The sequence below is a fragment of the Cervus canadensis genome, chromosome 7 (assembly GCF_019320065.1).
Source record: "Cervus canadensis isolate Bull #8, Minnesota chromosome 7, ASM1932006v1, whole genome shotgun sequence".
Taxonomy (NCBI): domain Eukaryota; kingdom Metazoa; phylum Chordata; class Mammalia; order Artiodactyla; family Cervidae; genus Cervus; species Cervus canadensis.
In genome coordinates this window covers 74,046,110-74,064,052 of record NC_057392.1, presented here as the reverse complement: position 1 = coordinate 74,064,052, position 17,943 = coordinate 74,046,110, and the positions used below count along the sequence as shown (strand labels likewise).

Here is a 17,943-nt window from a genome sequence, read left to right as displayed (position 1 = left end):
ATCACTGTGAGTTTTATTTCCATTTAGTCTGTTTTTGAAAAGCATGTATCTATTTCCTTACAAAATAATGTGGACACCTGTATTTCTTGAGTTTTTTCATCTGATATTGTGAGCCTTTCTTTCCTCCCTGTTATAAACATTACTCCAAACAAATTGTTTAGAAGTTGCATATCTTTCCATTGTAAGGATATTATTAAATTTATTTAACCAATGATATTTGTTGGACTTTTATGATCATGAATAACACTGTTAATTCAGTGGATGACTTTAAACTGGTTAATCCTACATTGATTAAAAAAGCATTAAAAGAGAATCTAAATAAACCAGTAGTCTCATTGTTCATTTTCACTAAACATTTTAAACTTGGTAAAATAACCAATGCTTTATTATTCCTCTTTCATACTTTCAGATTTTATAAATATGCTGGTGTGACAGTATGAAGGATTTTTAATCTGAAGCCCTGATATACATAATGTTTGATTTCTAGAAGTAGCTGCAATAGATTATAAGCTCTGTAGGAACAGAGACTGTTATCTTTTTGCATCCTTCATAAGTGGATGAAATAATATTAGACATAATTCCTGCTAAAGTGAGTATGAGTGTTTGGTCTTTATAAAATATCAAGTATCTTGGCTAATTTACATCTCTATTTGTAGACTTGCAGATACATTGTTTATCATACAATTGTAATATTGATTTAAGAAAAGTTGCTATAGGTATATTCATCTGCCCATTTCCACTTCTCAATTGCATTACTTTACCCACTAATGCTTTCCTTCTTTCACTCAAACTCAAATGATAAAGGTGATTAAAATAACATCTTTTTATGAAACTGTGAGTTAAATATGTTCTTATGGTTTAACTCTACCATATCTATTTTGCAGCTAAGCATTCATTGGCTTATATAATAAAACATATTTTATGTAATAACTTAGATTATATATTATATTAATTTATTTTATAATAATAAAATGTTATTAGATAGTACTATTAGAGGTAAATTACACTTCCCTTTGGAGACCTTAGAATATTTTTCTAAGAGCAACAAATTATGGGAAATTAGTGACATGTATGCACTTCTATATTTAAAGTTAATAACCAATAAAGACCTACTATAAAGAAATTTTAATGAAAAAATAAATAAACAATAAAAAATAAATTATGGGGAATTAGGAAGGAAGGAGATCGGAGGCCATGGAGGCCATGTATGTCACAGGTATAGAGTTCATCAACAAAAGAAGGAGAAAGGGTTACATCAGGGGCTAAAGAAGGCAGGGTTTAGTAGGCTCTTAAACTTCTGTGTGTGCGCAAGTTACCTGGAAGTGTGCAGAAAACACGCATTCCCAGGCCCTATGCCTGAAGCATCTGATGTAGTTAGTATGCAGTGGGGCCCTGGAATCTGCATTTATTAAAATTATTATAGGTGATTCTGCTGCAGGTGATCTGAGGTCCATACTATGGGAAAAACTGGTTGAGGGGGCTTGGAGAGAGGCAGGAAATGAAGACATTTGAATAGGAAGTGAAACATGGGAACGGAATGTAAGAGTACTGGCATTTATCCACGTGATGTTGGGGGAGGTCGTTGATAATTGTGGCAGCCACCATGAGGCAGAATAAATTGTATTTGGAGTGACAGGTGGAGAGTTGAGATTTAGAGAGAACTGCAGAACTGAAGAACCTGGAGGAGATGACAGGAGAATAAAAATCCAGGAGTAAACTGAAAAGGAGCATGTGTAAAAAGAGTCCAGCGGTCTCCCTTCTTCTCTCATCTAAGAAGCCAAGTCATGTGCTGAGGTCATCGCTCAGCAAAATCGGCCCTCATGAAGATCCCAGTGGTCATTCATGCAGAGGATATCATCGCTCTCCAGAGATAAGGCACAATTTGCTTCCATTAGGCCATTAACAACACCCAATCTCTCGCAAGTGAACGGTCGTAAAAGGATTGGAGCATGTTCTAGGGGAGAGGAAACAGTGAAAAATCCCATCAACTCAAGCCATGAGGAAAACAGATGTCCTTGTTCGTTGCCCTAAATTTTGTGTAAGTGTTTTTTTTGTGTGAGATGGAGAACAAGTGCATTTCAAAAGCATTCTGATAAGAATGCCCCTCTTTCTAGATTAGATCCTGAAACATCCATCAAAATTACTGCAGTTGATCTCAGTTGCCCCAGTTGTACATTCAGGAAGAGTTCCCAAGAAAAGAAAGGTTAGCTGGTGTGTGATAAACAGCAATTTCCCAGGGCTTTGATTGCCAGATAGAAACTGACTTAACTCCTCCCAATTAAATGAAGCCAAAGAGCATATTGTTGGCAGAATTCTTTTAAAGAATAAATTCTTCCTGTTTGAAAATCCCCCAGCAAGTTAATTCAGTCACTGCTGTTAAGAGTTACAAATCCAGTGAAGGGACAAAGAATAAGCTCAGACATGGCAGGTGTGAGCCAACATCCCTGGGCTGTCAGATATTCCAGACTTCAGTTCTCAGCTGCTGAGATATATCTTCAATTACCAAGCAGGTCTGAGTTTTTTGTTGTTTTTTTTTTTTTTTTTAAAGAATCCAATTTAATACATCTCCTCACAGTGGAAGTGACCTTTGGCTTCTAACTTCAAAGAAATCTTTGCAAGCTGCTTTGAAAAGAAATAATTGAAACAGCAGAAGATCAATAGATATCAAACAAACAATACAGGGCAGAGTTTAATAACTGGTATAGCTATTACACAAAGAAAGCTACCAAATTTGGTGTGGGGGAGAGGGTGTAAATAAAGACAATAAACTTGAGGTCTCCCCAGTCAATGAGTTGACTGGTCCAGTTTTTCCAGTTCTATAACTTTTCATTCCAATCATCCTAATCAATGAAGAAGGTGATTTCCTAGCACAAGGATATTTTATTTGTAAAGTAGTTGAGATACTACCACTTTCAGGGTATGTAATTTCCTGAGTGGCAACATTACAGCTTGTTATGAGAGAAATGCCTGAAAGTGCAGGTTAGATTCTTGACTTCCACCTGTGTCTGATGAAAGAACTCATGTTTTTGTCAAAATAATGAAGTATTGGCCTCTTGCTCTTATTGCCTTCCATAAATCCTTCATAAATGGGCTCATTATCGCCCATCAGAGTCCAGACGAATTTGCCACAAAAAGCAAAGTTTGCTCTCGATACCTTCAATATTGTTTCTGTGTTCTTTTCACCTTTGAAATCATGCACTCCAGAAAAATGGATTGAGGAGAAGTGGGTACAAATGGTGCAGGTCTGACTCAGAAATACAAGATGTTAGAGTTGAAAGGGAATTGAAATCAAACCTGGTGGCTCGGTGGTAAAGAATCTGCCGCCAATGCAGGAGATATGGGATCAATCCCTGGGTGAAGATCCCCTGGAGAAGGAAATGACAACCCACTCTAACAGTCTTGCCTGGGAAATCCCATGGACAGAGGACCCTAGTGGGCTACAGTCCCTGGGGTCTCAAAATAGTCAGACACGACTCAGCGGCTAAACAACAAAGTTTAGGGTGGCTTTCAGGGGCTTGGTTGGCATCAGGAAAGAGTGAAGTTTGCCTGTGGCAGCATGATAAGGGTGTTGGGTGTTTATAAATTAGAAATTTATAAAATCTTTATAAAGTATTGTGAATTTCAAACATAATTTCTCACCAAATTCAGCCCTTGATGGGCCCTTGATGCTAGACTTCCCCATATTTTTGCAGACGTGGAAAACTAAACAGCTCAGAAAATTAAAATTAATCATCTGGAGTCAGACAATTACCTGCTACTTAACTCCAGACTAGAAACAAAATATCCTTTCCCCAGCCCTGGAAGTTATGTGCAAACCTGATTTAGAAGACAATAAGGCTGGAAAATAGTAGGAAATGAGTTTGGAAATGGAGACTAGGATAAGATTGTAGAAAACATTGCCTGATGAACTAGACTTTTCCATCTTTATTTGGTAAGCAATAAGAAACCTCTGAAAGGTTTTGAAAATATCAGTCCCATGGTAAACACTGTTTTTAGGAGAGCTGGATAGCAATTTGTGTCATTTATGCTGAAGAAGAGAAGATTACAAAGCAGGAGATCTAAGAAAAAGTAGCTACAGTTCCGGTAGGAAGATGTGAGTGTCTGGACATTGAAAAGGAAAGGACATATTCTCAAGGGGGAAACTGGTAAGATTAGGTGGTTTATTGAATCAAGAGACAAAAGAGAAAGAAAGTCAAGAGTGACTTCATGATCCCTAAAGAGAAATTTATATGAAGATTAAAGCCACTATACTGGTGATTTTTCTCACTTGCTTGAGCTAGAAGTAATTGATGTAAGATTAAAAGTTAACTCTACATGTTGACTTTTCCCTACAGTTAATAGAGGTCATTCCTCCCTTTTAATTACTCTAGAAAGTCATCAGATTATCTCTGAACCTCAAATTATTTGTCATAGTAATGTGGTAAATTGCATTTAAAAAGAAATCTATATGTGAGAATTTAAGTTAAAGCTGACTTTTGATTCTCTGCAGAAACCTAGACCATAGGTAGCAGACTTGTGAACAATTTAAGTTAAAATAAACTGTAGCCCTATTTTTTCTGATAATTGTATTTACTTTATTGCAAACTGAAAAAAAGTAAGTAAAACAGATGAAAAAGAAATAACATTGCTGATTGTTTGCTATTTCCTCTCTTGTATAACTCATCTGGTGATGGGAGGGCCTAGAAAGTAAGCCCATCAGAGATGGCCACAAGGCTTCTGGCAGCAGGAAGAGAAACACAGGAACTGGGGGGGTTTAAATATTTAATAATAATTTCTTGATTAATCTATTATTGGTATACCTGCGCATTTGATTTAGTGTTTTCACATTGGAGGTTTCACTGTATTTTGTTTGGAAGACATGAGAGTTATTCAGGAAATTTCAGGAAAAATAATTTTAAACAATTAGAAAGTGTTCATAGTGATCAAGTCCTGGTTCCTCTTCTGTCCCCATCTCTCCCCAGCCTGATTAGGCAGGCAGAAGTGTATGTAGTCACATACATCACATTTTGTTACTGCTCACACTACTGGGGCATAAGAGTTCAATCCTGTCTCCCTCAGTCCTGATATCAAGTGGAAACTTAAAACAACCAGTCAGGCATTCAGTGAGGGGGTTGGTCCTGTCTTCCTGAACCTACTTCCAAGATCTCACCTTGTGATTTCTGCCCAGGACCCTCTGCCGAAGAGTTGCTCCTCAGACAGGAGGAATGTACTTTGCCTTCACAGAAAAGAGTCCTTGAAAAAAACAAACGGGAAACGTGGCTGCAAGAAAACTGGGAGGACTGCACGGTGAGAGCTTAAAAAAAAAAAAAAAAGAAAAAATATATTTCCTTCACTGACTAAATTATGGCATTTTTTTAAAAGGTCAATTGCCAGAATAAACATCAAACCTTTAAGCACATCTCTAGAAATTTCTCTGAAAATAGTTTTGACTGGCATTCCATCTCTTTTTCCACCCTTTCTCTTCATCAAGGCATGCTACTTATTTTCTAATCTTCATTTTATATTGATATTGCTGAACTTTAGAAAAAGTTTAAAAGAACAGAGAATGAAATTGGATTTTTGATAATAAAAAAGTCGTCTTGAATGATAATCCTTATCAATGAGTATATGATGTAATCTGGACTCCTTTGAATGATGTGGTAAAAGCTAAAAGTTTTGATGATCTAGGGCAGCCATTGGGGTCTGAACAGAGCTATCCTGGAACAAACCAAACTTTCAGCAGTGAAGGATTTGAGGTGTGGTTTCTTGGTGCTGAAAATGACTCAGCTGGCTGAGCCACTAGCACTGAAACAGTTCCCATGGTTAGCTCTCAACCACTACCCACCTCTGGAGTTGCCATCACTCAAGCTTTCAAGTCATGGCTAAGCAGAGGACTGAAGACTTAACTGTGAAAAATAAGCATTGGTAGCAATAAAAGAATAAGTGAATAAAAGAATAAATGAACTTCTTTATAACAGAGTAAGATGCCAATATTTTTGTTTTTCAAAGTGATCAAATTGCATGTGAGGATTTTAGGAAATCTTCCAGAAATGAGACTTATTGGGATCTCCCAATGCCTCTTCTGTTTCACAGATGAATCTTGTATGTCATAGAATTCTAGAATTAGGGGTTGTGAAGGAGCTTCAGATTGGGTCTGGTCCAAACACATTCCTTTCAAAAAGGAAAGGAAAGTTTAGAAAAAGAAATGATTTGCCCACAGTCATACAACTTATTCAGGGAAGCAAGGAAAGTAGAATATTGTTTCCCAGTTCAGTGGTGTTTTTTTTCTTTCTAAAATCAATTTTAATTAGTCACATATAATGGATACATTCCACTTTAAAAATTTATATAGTGCACCTACTTATTTATTTGAAAAGTTTAAACAACACACCTAAAACTTTAACCTCCACTCCCAGGATTCTTTTTAAAAGTAATCATTCCAGTGTATACATGCATTTGTTCTTTATAGCTGTCATTTAAACTGTGGATATATTGCAAAGGCCAGTGGTACCTTGCTAAAAATTTCTCATAGAAAGTTAAATTGGTCTTTAGTTAACTATACTGCAAGTGTATGGGTGAATGAACCCTAATCTATCACAGAAAAACTTATTGGGAAAAGCAGCCTATTTGAGAAGGTGATGTTTAATGTGGAAATGATAGATATAATCTCAATATTTCTTTAGTTTACTTTAGAATGAAGACCTTTTATACTTTGGGAAAATAGAACTTATGGTATCAAATTTCATAATGTTTAATGAATATATCAAGACCTTTTTTAGATAGAGATATCTGTATTTCTTTAAACTTATGGTATCAAATTTCATAATGTTTAATGAATATATCAAGACCTTTTTTAGATAGAGATATCTGTATTTCTTTAAACTTATGGTATCAAATTTCATAATGTTTAATGAATATATCAAGACCTTTTTTAGATAGAGATATCTGTATTTCTTTAAAAATAGTAAATTACTTTGCTTCACATTAAAAAAAGGAATGTCATCTTATGCAGTAATTTCTAGTCACAGAAATTGATGGCAAAATTTTGGAAACAAAAAAAGTAAAGTTGACTTTTAGAAATAGAGTTTACAAGAGCAATGCTACCACTGAGAGTGGTTTTAATCTCCTTGACATAAAAGTTGACTGATGTTAAAAGTAAAAATAAAATATCCACTATCTCAGAACTATGCCATGTTATGTATATGTATATATCCCTGGTTATTTTAAAATAAAATCATATTTTCCATCTTTTGAATGATGGCATCTTACTCTGAAATTTTTATAAATGAGATATCTGAGTATTTCCAAGGAGGCTAAAGACCTGGGTTTGATCCCTGGGTTGGGAAGATCCCCTGGAGAAGGGAATGGCTACCCATGTCAGTATTCTGGCCTGGAGAATTCCATGGACTGTATAGTCCATGGGGTTGCAGAGTTGGACACAACTGAGTGACTTTCACTTTCAAAGATAACTAATCATATAAACCCAAACAATGCTTTACCCCCTCTACTTTTCATACCTAGAAAAATTTCAAAATCTAAGGGTCTTTCCATCTCTACCTGCCACCTCCCACCTGGTGTTGAATTCTAAACAATCCCGTCAATATCTTCACCCTCCTCCCCTATCTTGAAAATCTCTGCAATAATTGTGAGTGTTTGGATGTGTGAATATTTTACAATACCAAAAAACAAAACAGTAAAAACTGCTGACTTAAATATATAACAGTTCAAATTAATAACTATTTTTAAAAGTTGATAAAGAACTTGCTTTTTCTTTTTATTTGTTTTTCCCTTCAGAATTTGAACCTTTCATTTCAGGATTTGGGGGACCCTTATCAAGTTGAAAATTTTAACAGGATTCTTAGAAGACTAATTCGAGTTGAAACCCTCTGGTTAGTGGACAATTCACTGGTGGATTTAAGCGCCATAAGATTGCCAAGGTACCTGCTCCCTAGCATGTCCAATTACTAAGTTAAAGTCAAGTCTTTATTATATGGGTTCATGTGATCAATGTCTTTACCTATTGTGGCTCCCCTCATGTGGTCAGGCCTTGAAAGTGAGAGTGCTAAGCGATGTCTGAGCAAGGCAAAAAGGGAAATTTATAAATCAAACTGTCACACTTTAACAGGAAAAATCCATTCCTCTTCAAATTAATACTGCTATTACCAGTTCTTAGGGGAATAATTAATAATCATATGACATATTGGCAGAAAAGCTTGCTAGGTTCCTTGTGTAGTGAACTGGAAATACAATTACATTATATACACATTATCGTTGTAAGATAGTGATTTTTAGTCATGTTTATTGACCATTTACAGGGAAAGACTCTATAGGTAGTTGACAAGCGTCTTGACTTCAGGTTCACAAGCTTTTAAAAAAATTTTTTTAACCGAGAACATTTATTTTTAATTTAATCTCTTATTTGACTTAAGATAAAATTCTTTACATTCTAATAGAGCAGTAGAAGTTGTCAATCAGAACAGTGACAGAAATAAAATTTTTTTTAATTGATGTGGACTCTTTGATGTCCCAAGGACACCAAAGATAATGTTAAAGATAATCTGCCTCCTTGCTCAGGATTGCTGGAGAATTCTGTGGAGAGTTGCCCTTTGCTTCACCAAGCAGGTCTGTAGCTAGAGCAAGCTGAGGTAGACATCAGAGGGGCAGACAAGTTCCCAGAAAAGAATCAGAAAAAATCAAGCAGCCAGAAGAAGAAAAGGTAAATCCTTGAGCGGGTTAAGCTGTATCTCTGAGCCTGGGCTGAGGCAGGGCATCGAAAAGAGCTCATCACAGTTACCAGGGGAGCGAAACAGCCCAGCAGACAGAGGAAGTGGCAGAAAAATGCAATGGTCCCTGAGGATCTTCAGTCATTTTCAAAGTCACTTCCCAACGTTAGACAGACTTGTATAACATTTGATTTTACTTATGTTCTTTTCAAATGACAAATTTAAAAATACCAAAATAAAAATTTTCAGAGGACTCTTAATTATCACTGCCATTTTAGTTTATTCAGTTTGTTGCTATTCAGTCACTAAGTCATGTCCGACTCTGTAACCACATGAATTAAAACTTGCCAGGTTTTTCTGTCTTTCACTAACTCTCTGAGTTTGCTCAAATTCCTGTCCACTGGGACAGTAATACCATCCAACCATCTCATCCTCTGTCACCCCACTCTCCTCTTGCCCTCAATCTTTCCCAGCATCAGTTACTCGATGTTAATTTGTTCAATTTTTTGCCCTACACTCTCTTCTAGGGATAAAATAAGGATGTATTAGTTGTATTTTCCAGTATTCATTTAAATAAATGTACAAGAACAAATATTAATAGTCACATAACATACTTTAGAAACACTACACAAGAAGACCATTAATTTGGTGTATGTGAATTTGACTTGATCCAAATCAGTAAACCTCCAAATTTTTCCTATCTTATATAAAAAAGAAGAGAGAAAAAGAAAAATTCTTATCATTAAAGAAAAGACTTGATGCAGTTTTAGTATTCTTTAGATGTATTTGTTTGGCCTTTCTTTCTTCAGAAATACAATGTATAATATAAAGTTATATAATTGCAATTCAGACTCTACAACTGTCAAATCAATGATTCAGGAGAGCAGAAAATTGATGCATGTAATTCATAGCCTCCTTCTCTTCTGCCCCAGGAGAAAAATCACACTTGGTTTGTCAGTCATGTCCCCTAACATTATCCGACTGACTGAGGATCTGTGATACAGTGAATATGAGAGGCTGATTTGGCCTTGGAGTACAGAATGAAGCAGGGCAAAGGCTAGTAGAGTTTTGACAAGAGAACACACTGGTCGTAGCAAACACCCTCTTCCAAAAACACAAGAGAAGACTCTACACATGGACATCACCAGATGGTCAACACTGAAATCAGATTGATTATATTCTTTGCTGCCAAAGATGGAGAAGCTCTATACTGTGAGCAAAAACAAGACTGGGAGCTGACTATGGCTCAGATCATGAACTCATTGCCAAATTCACTCTTAAACTGAAGAAAGTAGGGAAAACCACTCGACTGTTCAGGTATGACCTAAATCAAATCTCGTACGATTATACAGTGGAAGTGAGAAACAGATTCAAGGGATTAGATCTGATAGAGTGCCTAAAGAACTATGGATGGAGGTTCATGACATTGTACAGAAGGCAGGGATCAAGACCATCCCCAAGAAAAAGAAATGCAAAAAGGCAAAATGGTTGCCTGAGGAGGCCTTACAAATAGCTGTGAAAGAAGAGAAGCAAAGAGCAAAGGAGAAAAGGAAAGATACACTCATTTGAATGCAGAGTTCCAAAGAGTAGCCAGGAGAGATAAGAAAGCCTGCCTTAGTGATCAATGCAAAGAAATAGAGGAAAACAACAGAATGGGAAAGACTAGAGATCTCTTCAAGAAAATTAGAGATACCAAGGGAACAGGTCATGCAAAGATGGGCACAATAAAGGACAGAAATGGTATGGACCTAACAGAAGAAGATATTAAGAAGAGGTGGCAAGAATACATAGAAGAACTAATACAAAAAAGATCTTCATGACCCAGATAATCACGATGGTGTGATCACTCACCCAGAGCCAGACATCCTGGAATGTGAAGTCAGGTGGGCCTTAGGAGGCATTACTACATACAAAGCGAGTGGAGGTGATGGAATTCCAGTTGAGCTATTTCAAATCCTAAAAGATGATGCTATGAAAGTGCTGCACCCAATATGCCAGCAAATCTGGAAAACTCAGCAGTGGCCACAGGACTGGAAGAGGTCAGTTTTCATTCCAATCCCAAAGAAAGGCAATGCCAAATAAAGTTCAAACTATGGCACAATTGCACTCATCTCACATGCTGGTGAAGTAATGCTCAAAATTCTCCAAGTTAGGCTTCAAAAGTATATGAACTGTGAACTTCCAGATATTCAGACTGGATTTAGGAAAGGCAGTGGAACCAGAGATAAAATTGCTAACATCCATTGGATCATTGAAAAAGCAAGAGAGTTCCAGAAAAATACCTCTTTCTGCTTTATCGATTATGTCAAAGCCTTTGACTGTGTGCATCACAACAAACTGAAAATTCTTCAAGAATAGGACCACCTGACCTGCCTCTTGAGAAATCTGTATGCAGATCAGGAAGCAATGGTTAGAACTGGACATGGAACAACAGACTGGTTCCAAATTGGGAAAGGAGTATATCAAGGCTGTATATTGTCACCCTGCTTATTCAACTCCTATGCAGAGTACACCATGAGAAACGCTGGGCTGGATGAAGCACAAGCTGGAATCAGGATTGCTGGGAGAAATATCAATAACCTCAGATATGCAGATGACACCACACCTATGGCAGAAAGCGAAGAACTAAAGAGCCTCTTGATGAAAGTGAAAGAGGAGAGTGAAAAAGTTGGCTTAAAGCTCAACATTCAGAAAACTAAGATCATGGCAGCTGGTCCCATCACTTCAAGGCAAATAGATGGGGAAACAATGGAAACAGTGACAGACTTTATTTTGGGGGGCTCCAAAATCACTGCAGATGGTGACTGCAACCATGAAATTAAAAGACACTTGCCTCTTGGAAGAAAAGTTATGACCAGTATAGACAGCATATTAAAAAGCAGAGACATTACTTTGCCAACAAAGTCTGTCTAGTCAAAGCTATGGTTTTTCCAGTAGTCATGTATGGATGTGAGAGTTGGAGTATAAAGAAAGCTGAGCACTGAAGAATTGATGTTTTTGAACTGCAGTGTTGGAGAAGACTCTTGAGAGTCCCTTGGATAGCAAGGAGTCCAACCAGTTCATCCTAAAGGAAATCAGTCTGAATATTCATTGGAAGGACTGATGGTGAAGCTGAAACTCCAATATTTCGGACACCTGACGTTAAGAACTACTGACTCACTGGAAGAAAAGACCCTGATGCTGGGAAAGGTTGAAGGTGGGAGGAGAAGGGGACAATAGAGGATGAGATGGTTGGATGGCATCAGCTACTCAATGGACATGAGTTTGAGTAAACTCCAGGAGGTGGTGATGGACAGGGAGGCCTAGCATGCTGCAGTCCATGGGGTCACAAAGAGTCGGACACGACTGAGCAACTGAACTGAACTGAACTGAGAGGCTGAGAGAGTAGCAGAGTATACACTGAAAATGAGAGAAAATGACTAGCAGATAAGGAAAGAACAGATTTCAGATGAGGACAGAGAGAGAGGTAGAGAGACAGAATCTGTTTGAGATAGGTTTTCAGTTAGAAATTGCAGTAGGACTAAACTGCATCAAATGATTATGTGTGGGGCTCTCTGATGGCTCAGCAGGTAAAGAATCCACCTGCAAAAAGGAGACACAATAGACACTGGTTTGATTCCTGGGTTGGGAAGATCCCGTGGAAAAGGAAATGGCAATCTACTCCAGTATTCTCGCCTAGAAAATTCCATGGACGAAGCAGCCTGACAGGCCACAGTCCATGGGATGGCAAAGAGTCAGATACAACTGAGGATACAGCACACAAAGATTACATGCAACCTAGGAAAGAGTGGAAACCTGAAGTTATCAAAGATATGGTTAAGAGTGCAAAATATCCCTATGGAAAACAGAAGGAAGCAAGGGAAATGAAAATAATGGATGTGAAAAATTACAATGAAATCTGCAGGGGGCGGGGGGAGTTCACACTGAATCTGTATTTTTCATGCTGCTGTGTGACTGTCATCTCTCTGTTTAGCACCATGTTTACTATTAGCAATAATCAGTTACCAAGTGTCTTTGTGGGCTATGAGGTTTATAAATAAATACCCTGTGTTTCCTTCAGAGTATTAAATCCCAGGTTATACATAAAGGAATTTTTCTGTAAGGCAAGGTGTCAGTGATAGATTTGGAATTATTTTCTTTAATGGCATGGTTTTATACAATTATGGTTTTAAGGCAAAAATATTAAGAAGCATTATATTCTGTCTGGAAAATGTATTCAACCTCAATGCTTAGCACATATTTCTGTTCCCAAAGATAACTTTTAGTTTTCTTTTGCATAAAAAAAAGACTTTAAAAAAATTTTAATGCTATTTTCTCAATATCGAATTTAAGTACAGAAAAGTAGAAAGAAAAGAAAACAATTATAATCTCACTAGTTAGGGGCAATATACTCTTCAGAAACTTTCATGTGTCTTTGAGTGAACTTTTCACATTGCTGAGATTTCAGCAGCCCCTTACTCTTTCATCCAGGACTTATTGAGAAGTCACCAGAGACCAAACACAGTGTCAGGTATCTAGTATATACATTGGAAAAGAAAACAGATTCTTGCCTTAGACAAGCTTTCGGGCTTATCCGCCCTGTTTATTTTCTCTTACTATTTTAGTATACATATCCTTTTTTCTTCCCAACCATATTTGTAGAAAATGTCACTTTCACACCTTTGAGGGGTCGTAGTCTAGGTGAGGCATGCTAGTGCTTTGCAATATTTGGTAGTTCACCATCCTCTTTAAGAGACAAATGACAAGATGTTTATATTTTATATACAGTTGCAGAGTTTTAAATATGAACAAAAACCATCTCACATCTTTCAAACAATTGCCAACGATGCCTCAGATTCAGCATTTATTCTTGGCTGACAACCATATTGAGACTCTGAATGGGCTGTCCAGTTTAGAGCACACGCCACTGGAATCCCTTATGCTCAAGAGGAACCCTTGTGAATTTCACCAAAACTACCGGAAACGGTGAGGTCCCAAATGCTTTAAGTCCTCTTTTGTACTTCATTGAATATTTTACTTTTAACCATTGTTCCCATCTTGCTTAAATTTGCTCAGCAGGTATTTAGCTTATCTACTGTGTGTTGAACAATTCATGCTTCTAATCGCACCTAAAGAACTTTGAACTGATTTTGTGTGTGTGTGTATGTTTAATTTTTAATATACTCTTCTGTCAGTTAATTTATGATGCTGTGCAAATTTTAGGCTCCTCCTATAATGGGACTATACCTAAACAAATATTCATTTTAGACTTTCAAATCCCATGCATTTTTTCTCATGACGTTCAACAGATGTCTTTTATAAAATTTCTAAATGTAGGTTCCCATCAAGACCCAAGTGACCATCTTATAAATTGTTTATTCTCTGGTTTTGTTCTCATATCTTTGGGCCACAAGGGCACCATTAATTAAACGAATACAAAAAAGTAATTGATTCGATCTGCTCTAGTGGTTGAAAGAGCTGGAAACCTGCCAAGAATAAACCATTTTTATTTCTTTGTCAGCATTAAGAACATTCTTAATGATGATAATAATGGGATCTAAACAACCTTGAGCGTGCACCAAGTAATATAGTAGTAGTAGTAGTGAAAGTCACTCAGTTGTGTCCGACTCTTGCAACCCCATGGACTGTAGCCCGCCAGGCTCTCTCTGTCCATGAGATTCTCCAGGCAAGAATACTGGAGTGGGTAGCCGTTCCCTTCTCCAGGGGATCTTCCTGACCCAGGTATCGAACCCAAGTCTCCTGCATTGCAGGCAGATTCTTTTACCAACTGAGCTATGAGCCATGAGGGAAGCCCAAGTATGAGGGAACCAAGTAATATGCCCCCCTATTTATCTGCAGCTAATTTCCAGCACCACTATTAGTATATGTGTGTGCTCAGCTGCTACAGTTGTGCCTGAGTCTTAGCGACCCTATGGACTGTAGTCTGTCAGACTCCTTTGTCCATGGGATTCTTGAGGCAAGAAAACTGAAGTGGGTTGCCATGCCCTCCTCCAGGGGATTTTCCTGACCCAGGGACTGAAACCGTGTCTCCTGCATTTCCTGCAATGCAAGCAGATTCTTTACCACTGAGCCACCTTGGAAGCCCACACTATTAGTATACTTATGGAAATTAAAATGATAGAAACAAGGAACTGATTTCTAGACCTACATTTGCCCCCAGATGACCACAGTCATCTCATCTCTCACTCTGAATCTGTCACACGAAGGGTTAGATCATTTCTAGGCTCCATTCTGTTCTGTGATTATAGTCCTTCCTCCACATCCAATTTCTACAAAAGACAGTTCTCTTACCACTTTCCTTTCTCATACTGGCATTTTCCCATAATAGCAACTATATTCTAGAGGCCTGCATAACATCAGACTCTTCAGTCCATGATGTGCAATGAAAATTGTCAAAATAAAAATTTTAATCTCTGTTGTTACTACATAAATCTCATTACTGCAATTGTTTTCCCTCTGACTATAGTCTGAAAGCAAAATTTCATATTCTGTGACAATAAATTCTCAAATTGATACTATATAAGCAAAATCTAGCAGCACAGTTGCTTTAATATTGAACTAATATTTAACCAAAATAATGTTTTGAAGCTTAAAATTAATTCTATTTCCTACAGTCAGAGGAGTTTTAGTTAGACATTTCAACATCATTCATAAAATAGCACATGTCTGTCTTAAAGATAATTTATTAGTATTATATTTCAGTTTGGTTAATTAATATGTGGGATTTTAGAAAACACTTTGGTCCCAACTCAATCACTTGCGTCTTTTCAAAGAATGCCTTATAACAATAGTGTTAGATTAACTGTCTGAAATCTGAAATGCCCTGAGGTCTCACTATAAATCTGTCTTCAAAATTCATGAGGTGGTATAGAATTATGTGGAAATGAAGGATATAATGAGGTTCTTCTATTTTTTTAGTATTAATTCTTTTGGATTGAGTCCAAGGTGCATACATACTGACAATCAGACTACAAAAAGCCAGGTTGTATTGACCTAGGTAGTGAAGGGTTGCTTTAAATAGAAAGATGTGGTCATTTTAAAGGATGAAAGAAGGATTTAAGTATTCACTCCTACTGAAGCACTAAGCCGAAGTCTCAGGTTCATCCAAATTTAGGTTTAATTATCTAGCCAGAAATCCACATGAGGATTACAGCAGCATTCATTTTGTCACTGGATACCTTTGTGTTGAGGATTTAGGCCAGACTTTCCGTGACCCTTTACATCACGATCAGAATATTTAAGTATAAGCTTTTCTTGATCACTGACACCTAGAATTGTGACTGTCTTCCCTTCCTCCTTTGTTTCAGATCCTCCAATAAGAAGACAGCACAGTTCAAAAGAGAAAGGACTTAATGATAGAGCTAATGGTGTAAGTCCCAGGAGATAGAGGGCAGCCCACTTCTCGGGACACCCACAGGCAAATTCTTTTACCCTTCTTCAGAAGCCAGGGTTATCTTAGTTCACCAATAGTTTGACTGTAAAAAAAGAAAGGGGGGGGGACTCGGAGTTCCTGCCAAGTCTGAAAACTGGAGCCAGAAGACAGATTTTAATCTTTACTCCAATACCTACAGGCTTTATGATCTTGGATAAGTTACTTAAAATAGGGGGTAAAAACTAACTTGACGGGATTGTTGTGAGGATGAGATAATGTGCACAAAGCATTTAGAGCTAAGAAAATCACGCAGCCAATGGGAGCATTCCAGGAGGTTGGCACCATCATTAGTTGACATGGCTTGTCTCCTGAGAGGTTCAGCATCTTCCATCCTGGGCCAATGTCACTGCCATCCATTTCCTCTGGCCTGAGCCACCAGAACTCCCCAGTCAGGAAAGCTGTCCGCTCGAAAGAAAACGCTGCTTTAGAAAGCTGCTAGGCATGTGGCCACTGTTTAACTGGGTTGACATGAAAGACCACCTCCTGAAGCTGGAAGTGACTGTCTAAATTTGAAATGTGAGCTTCTCTGTCAAGAGAAAATAACTCAGCCCAAAATTATTTCCCACCCCCTCTTATAACTCTCAGCCAGAATTCTTCCTTAACTATCACTAGACAACTCGGACTTGCTTTACTTTAAAAAACAGCTTCCAATTTTATAATGCGTACATATCTCATGATCTCATTCTTTCTCTCATGGTTAGTTAGCTAAATCCACTCATTGATTTTTTTTTTTTTCTTTATAGGACATTGTAAAAACCAGAATGACGTTCTCTTATGAAAACAGAGTGTATGCAGTTTCACTTCTCTGCTCAATACTTAGAATCTGCTGAACGATCTAGTAGCTTCCAGAGAGGCAAGCTATGACAGGGTCATCAGCTCAATGAACACGAATTGTATTTTAACTTAATGTCATTGCAAAGATAAGGAAAACAGAATAAAGTGATAGCCACTCATCTTTCTTTTGACAATAGGCAAAGTCCACTCATTTATATAGAGTAAGTGAAATACAATTCATTTGTTCTGTACAGTTACTTTTTTTTCTTTAATTTTTGCTTTAGAGTGTTCTCCTGTTTGCCAAACTTAAAAATGCTGGATGGAATCCTGAAGCTACCAGAAGATACTTCACCACCAGAAACCAATATTTTTTCAAAAACATGTACTGTATCCTAATGAAATCTGTATAGAAAGAAAGCCATCACCATTGTTTTTAAAAACAATGAATAAACAAGAAATGTATGACTAAATATTATGACTTATTATGTATATATATACATATATTATATATTTATATATCTATTGCTTTCCTTTTATCCAGTCCTCTCCAGTTTTCTAAATTCTATGCCTTATCAGTAAATAAATTTTGAGCACTGAATTTTAAATAATTTTAATAATTTATTATGGTTTATTAATTTATTATTTTTAGAAATTGTATACATAAAATCACAAAATAAATATATAACATATATTTTAAAACATGCAATTAAAGATTTTTAAATGATGGTGATAAAAATATAACATAAATAAGGGCTCTAAGGTTTTCCCATGCTCCAGGGACTACTCATCTGGTCCACCCATAGGACTATAAGCTTCTTACTTAGAATGTACTGCTTTAAATATCTGAACCTATCAAAAGGAAAAGGGACAATTAGAAGTACCTTGTACAATTTTAAACCACATGCACTGGATTCTTCATTTTAAATATTCTGTCATTTATTAGTGATTTTCACACAGCAGAAATTTAGGGAGGTCCTAAACCATATGCTATTCATGAAGTGCTTAGAAAATAAACAATAATGGTAAAGCTTCTTT

General features: G+C 37.0%; 1 protein-coding gene across 1 annotated transcript in view; it reads left to right on the top strand.

The window, feature by feature from the left end:
• LOC122445176 overlaps positions 1-17,383 on the top strand; it is a 28,606-nt gene extending 11,223 nt beyond the window's left edge. Inside the window, exons 4-8 of the mRNA XM_043474136.1 lie at positions 5,168-5,286; positions 7,774-7,916; positions 13,470-13,667; positions 16,010-16,071; positions 17,193-17,383. Of these exons, the coding sequence (XP_043330071.1) occupies positions 5,168-5,286; positions 7,774-7,916; positions 13,470-13,667; positions 16,010-16,055 (506 nt within the window). The 3' untranslated portion in view covers positions 16,056-16,071; positions 17,193-17,383. The remainder of the gene's footprint in view (positions 1-5,167; positions 5,287-7,773; positions 7,917-13,469; positions 13,668-16,009; positions 16,072-17,192) is intronic.
• The last annotated feature ends 560 nt before the right edge of the window (positions 17,384-17,943 follow it).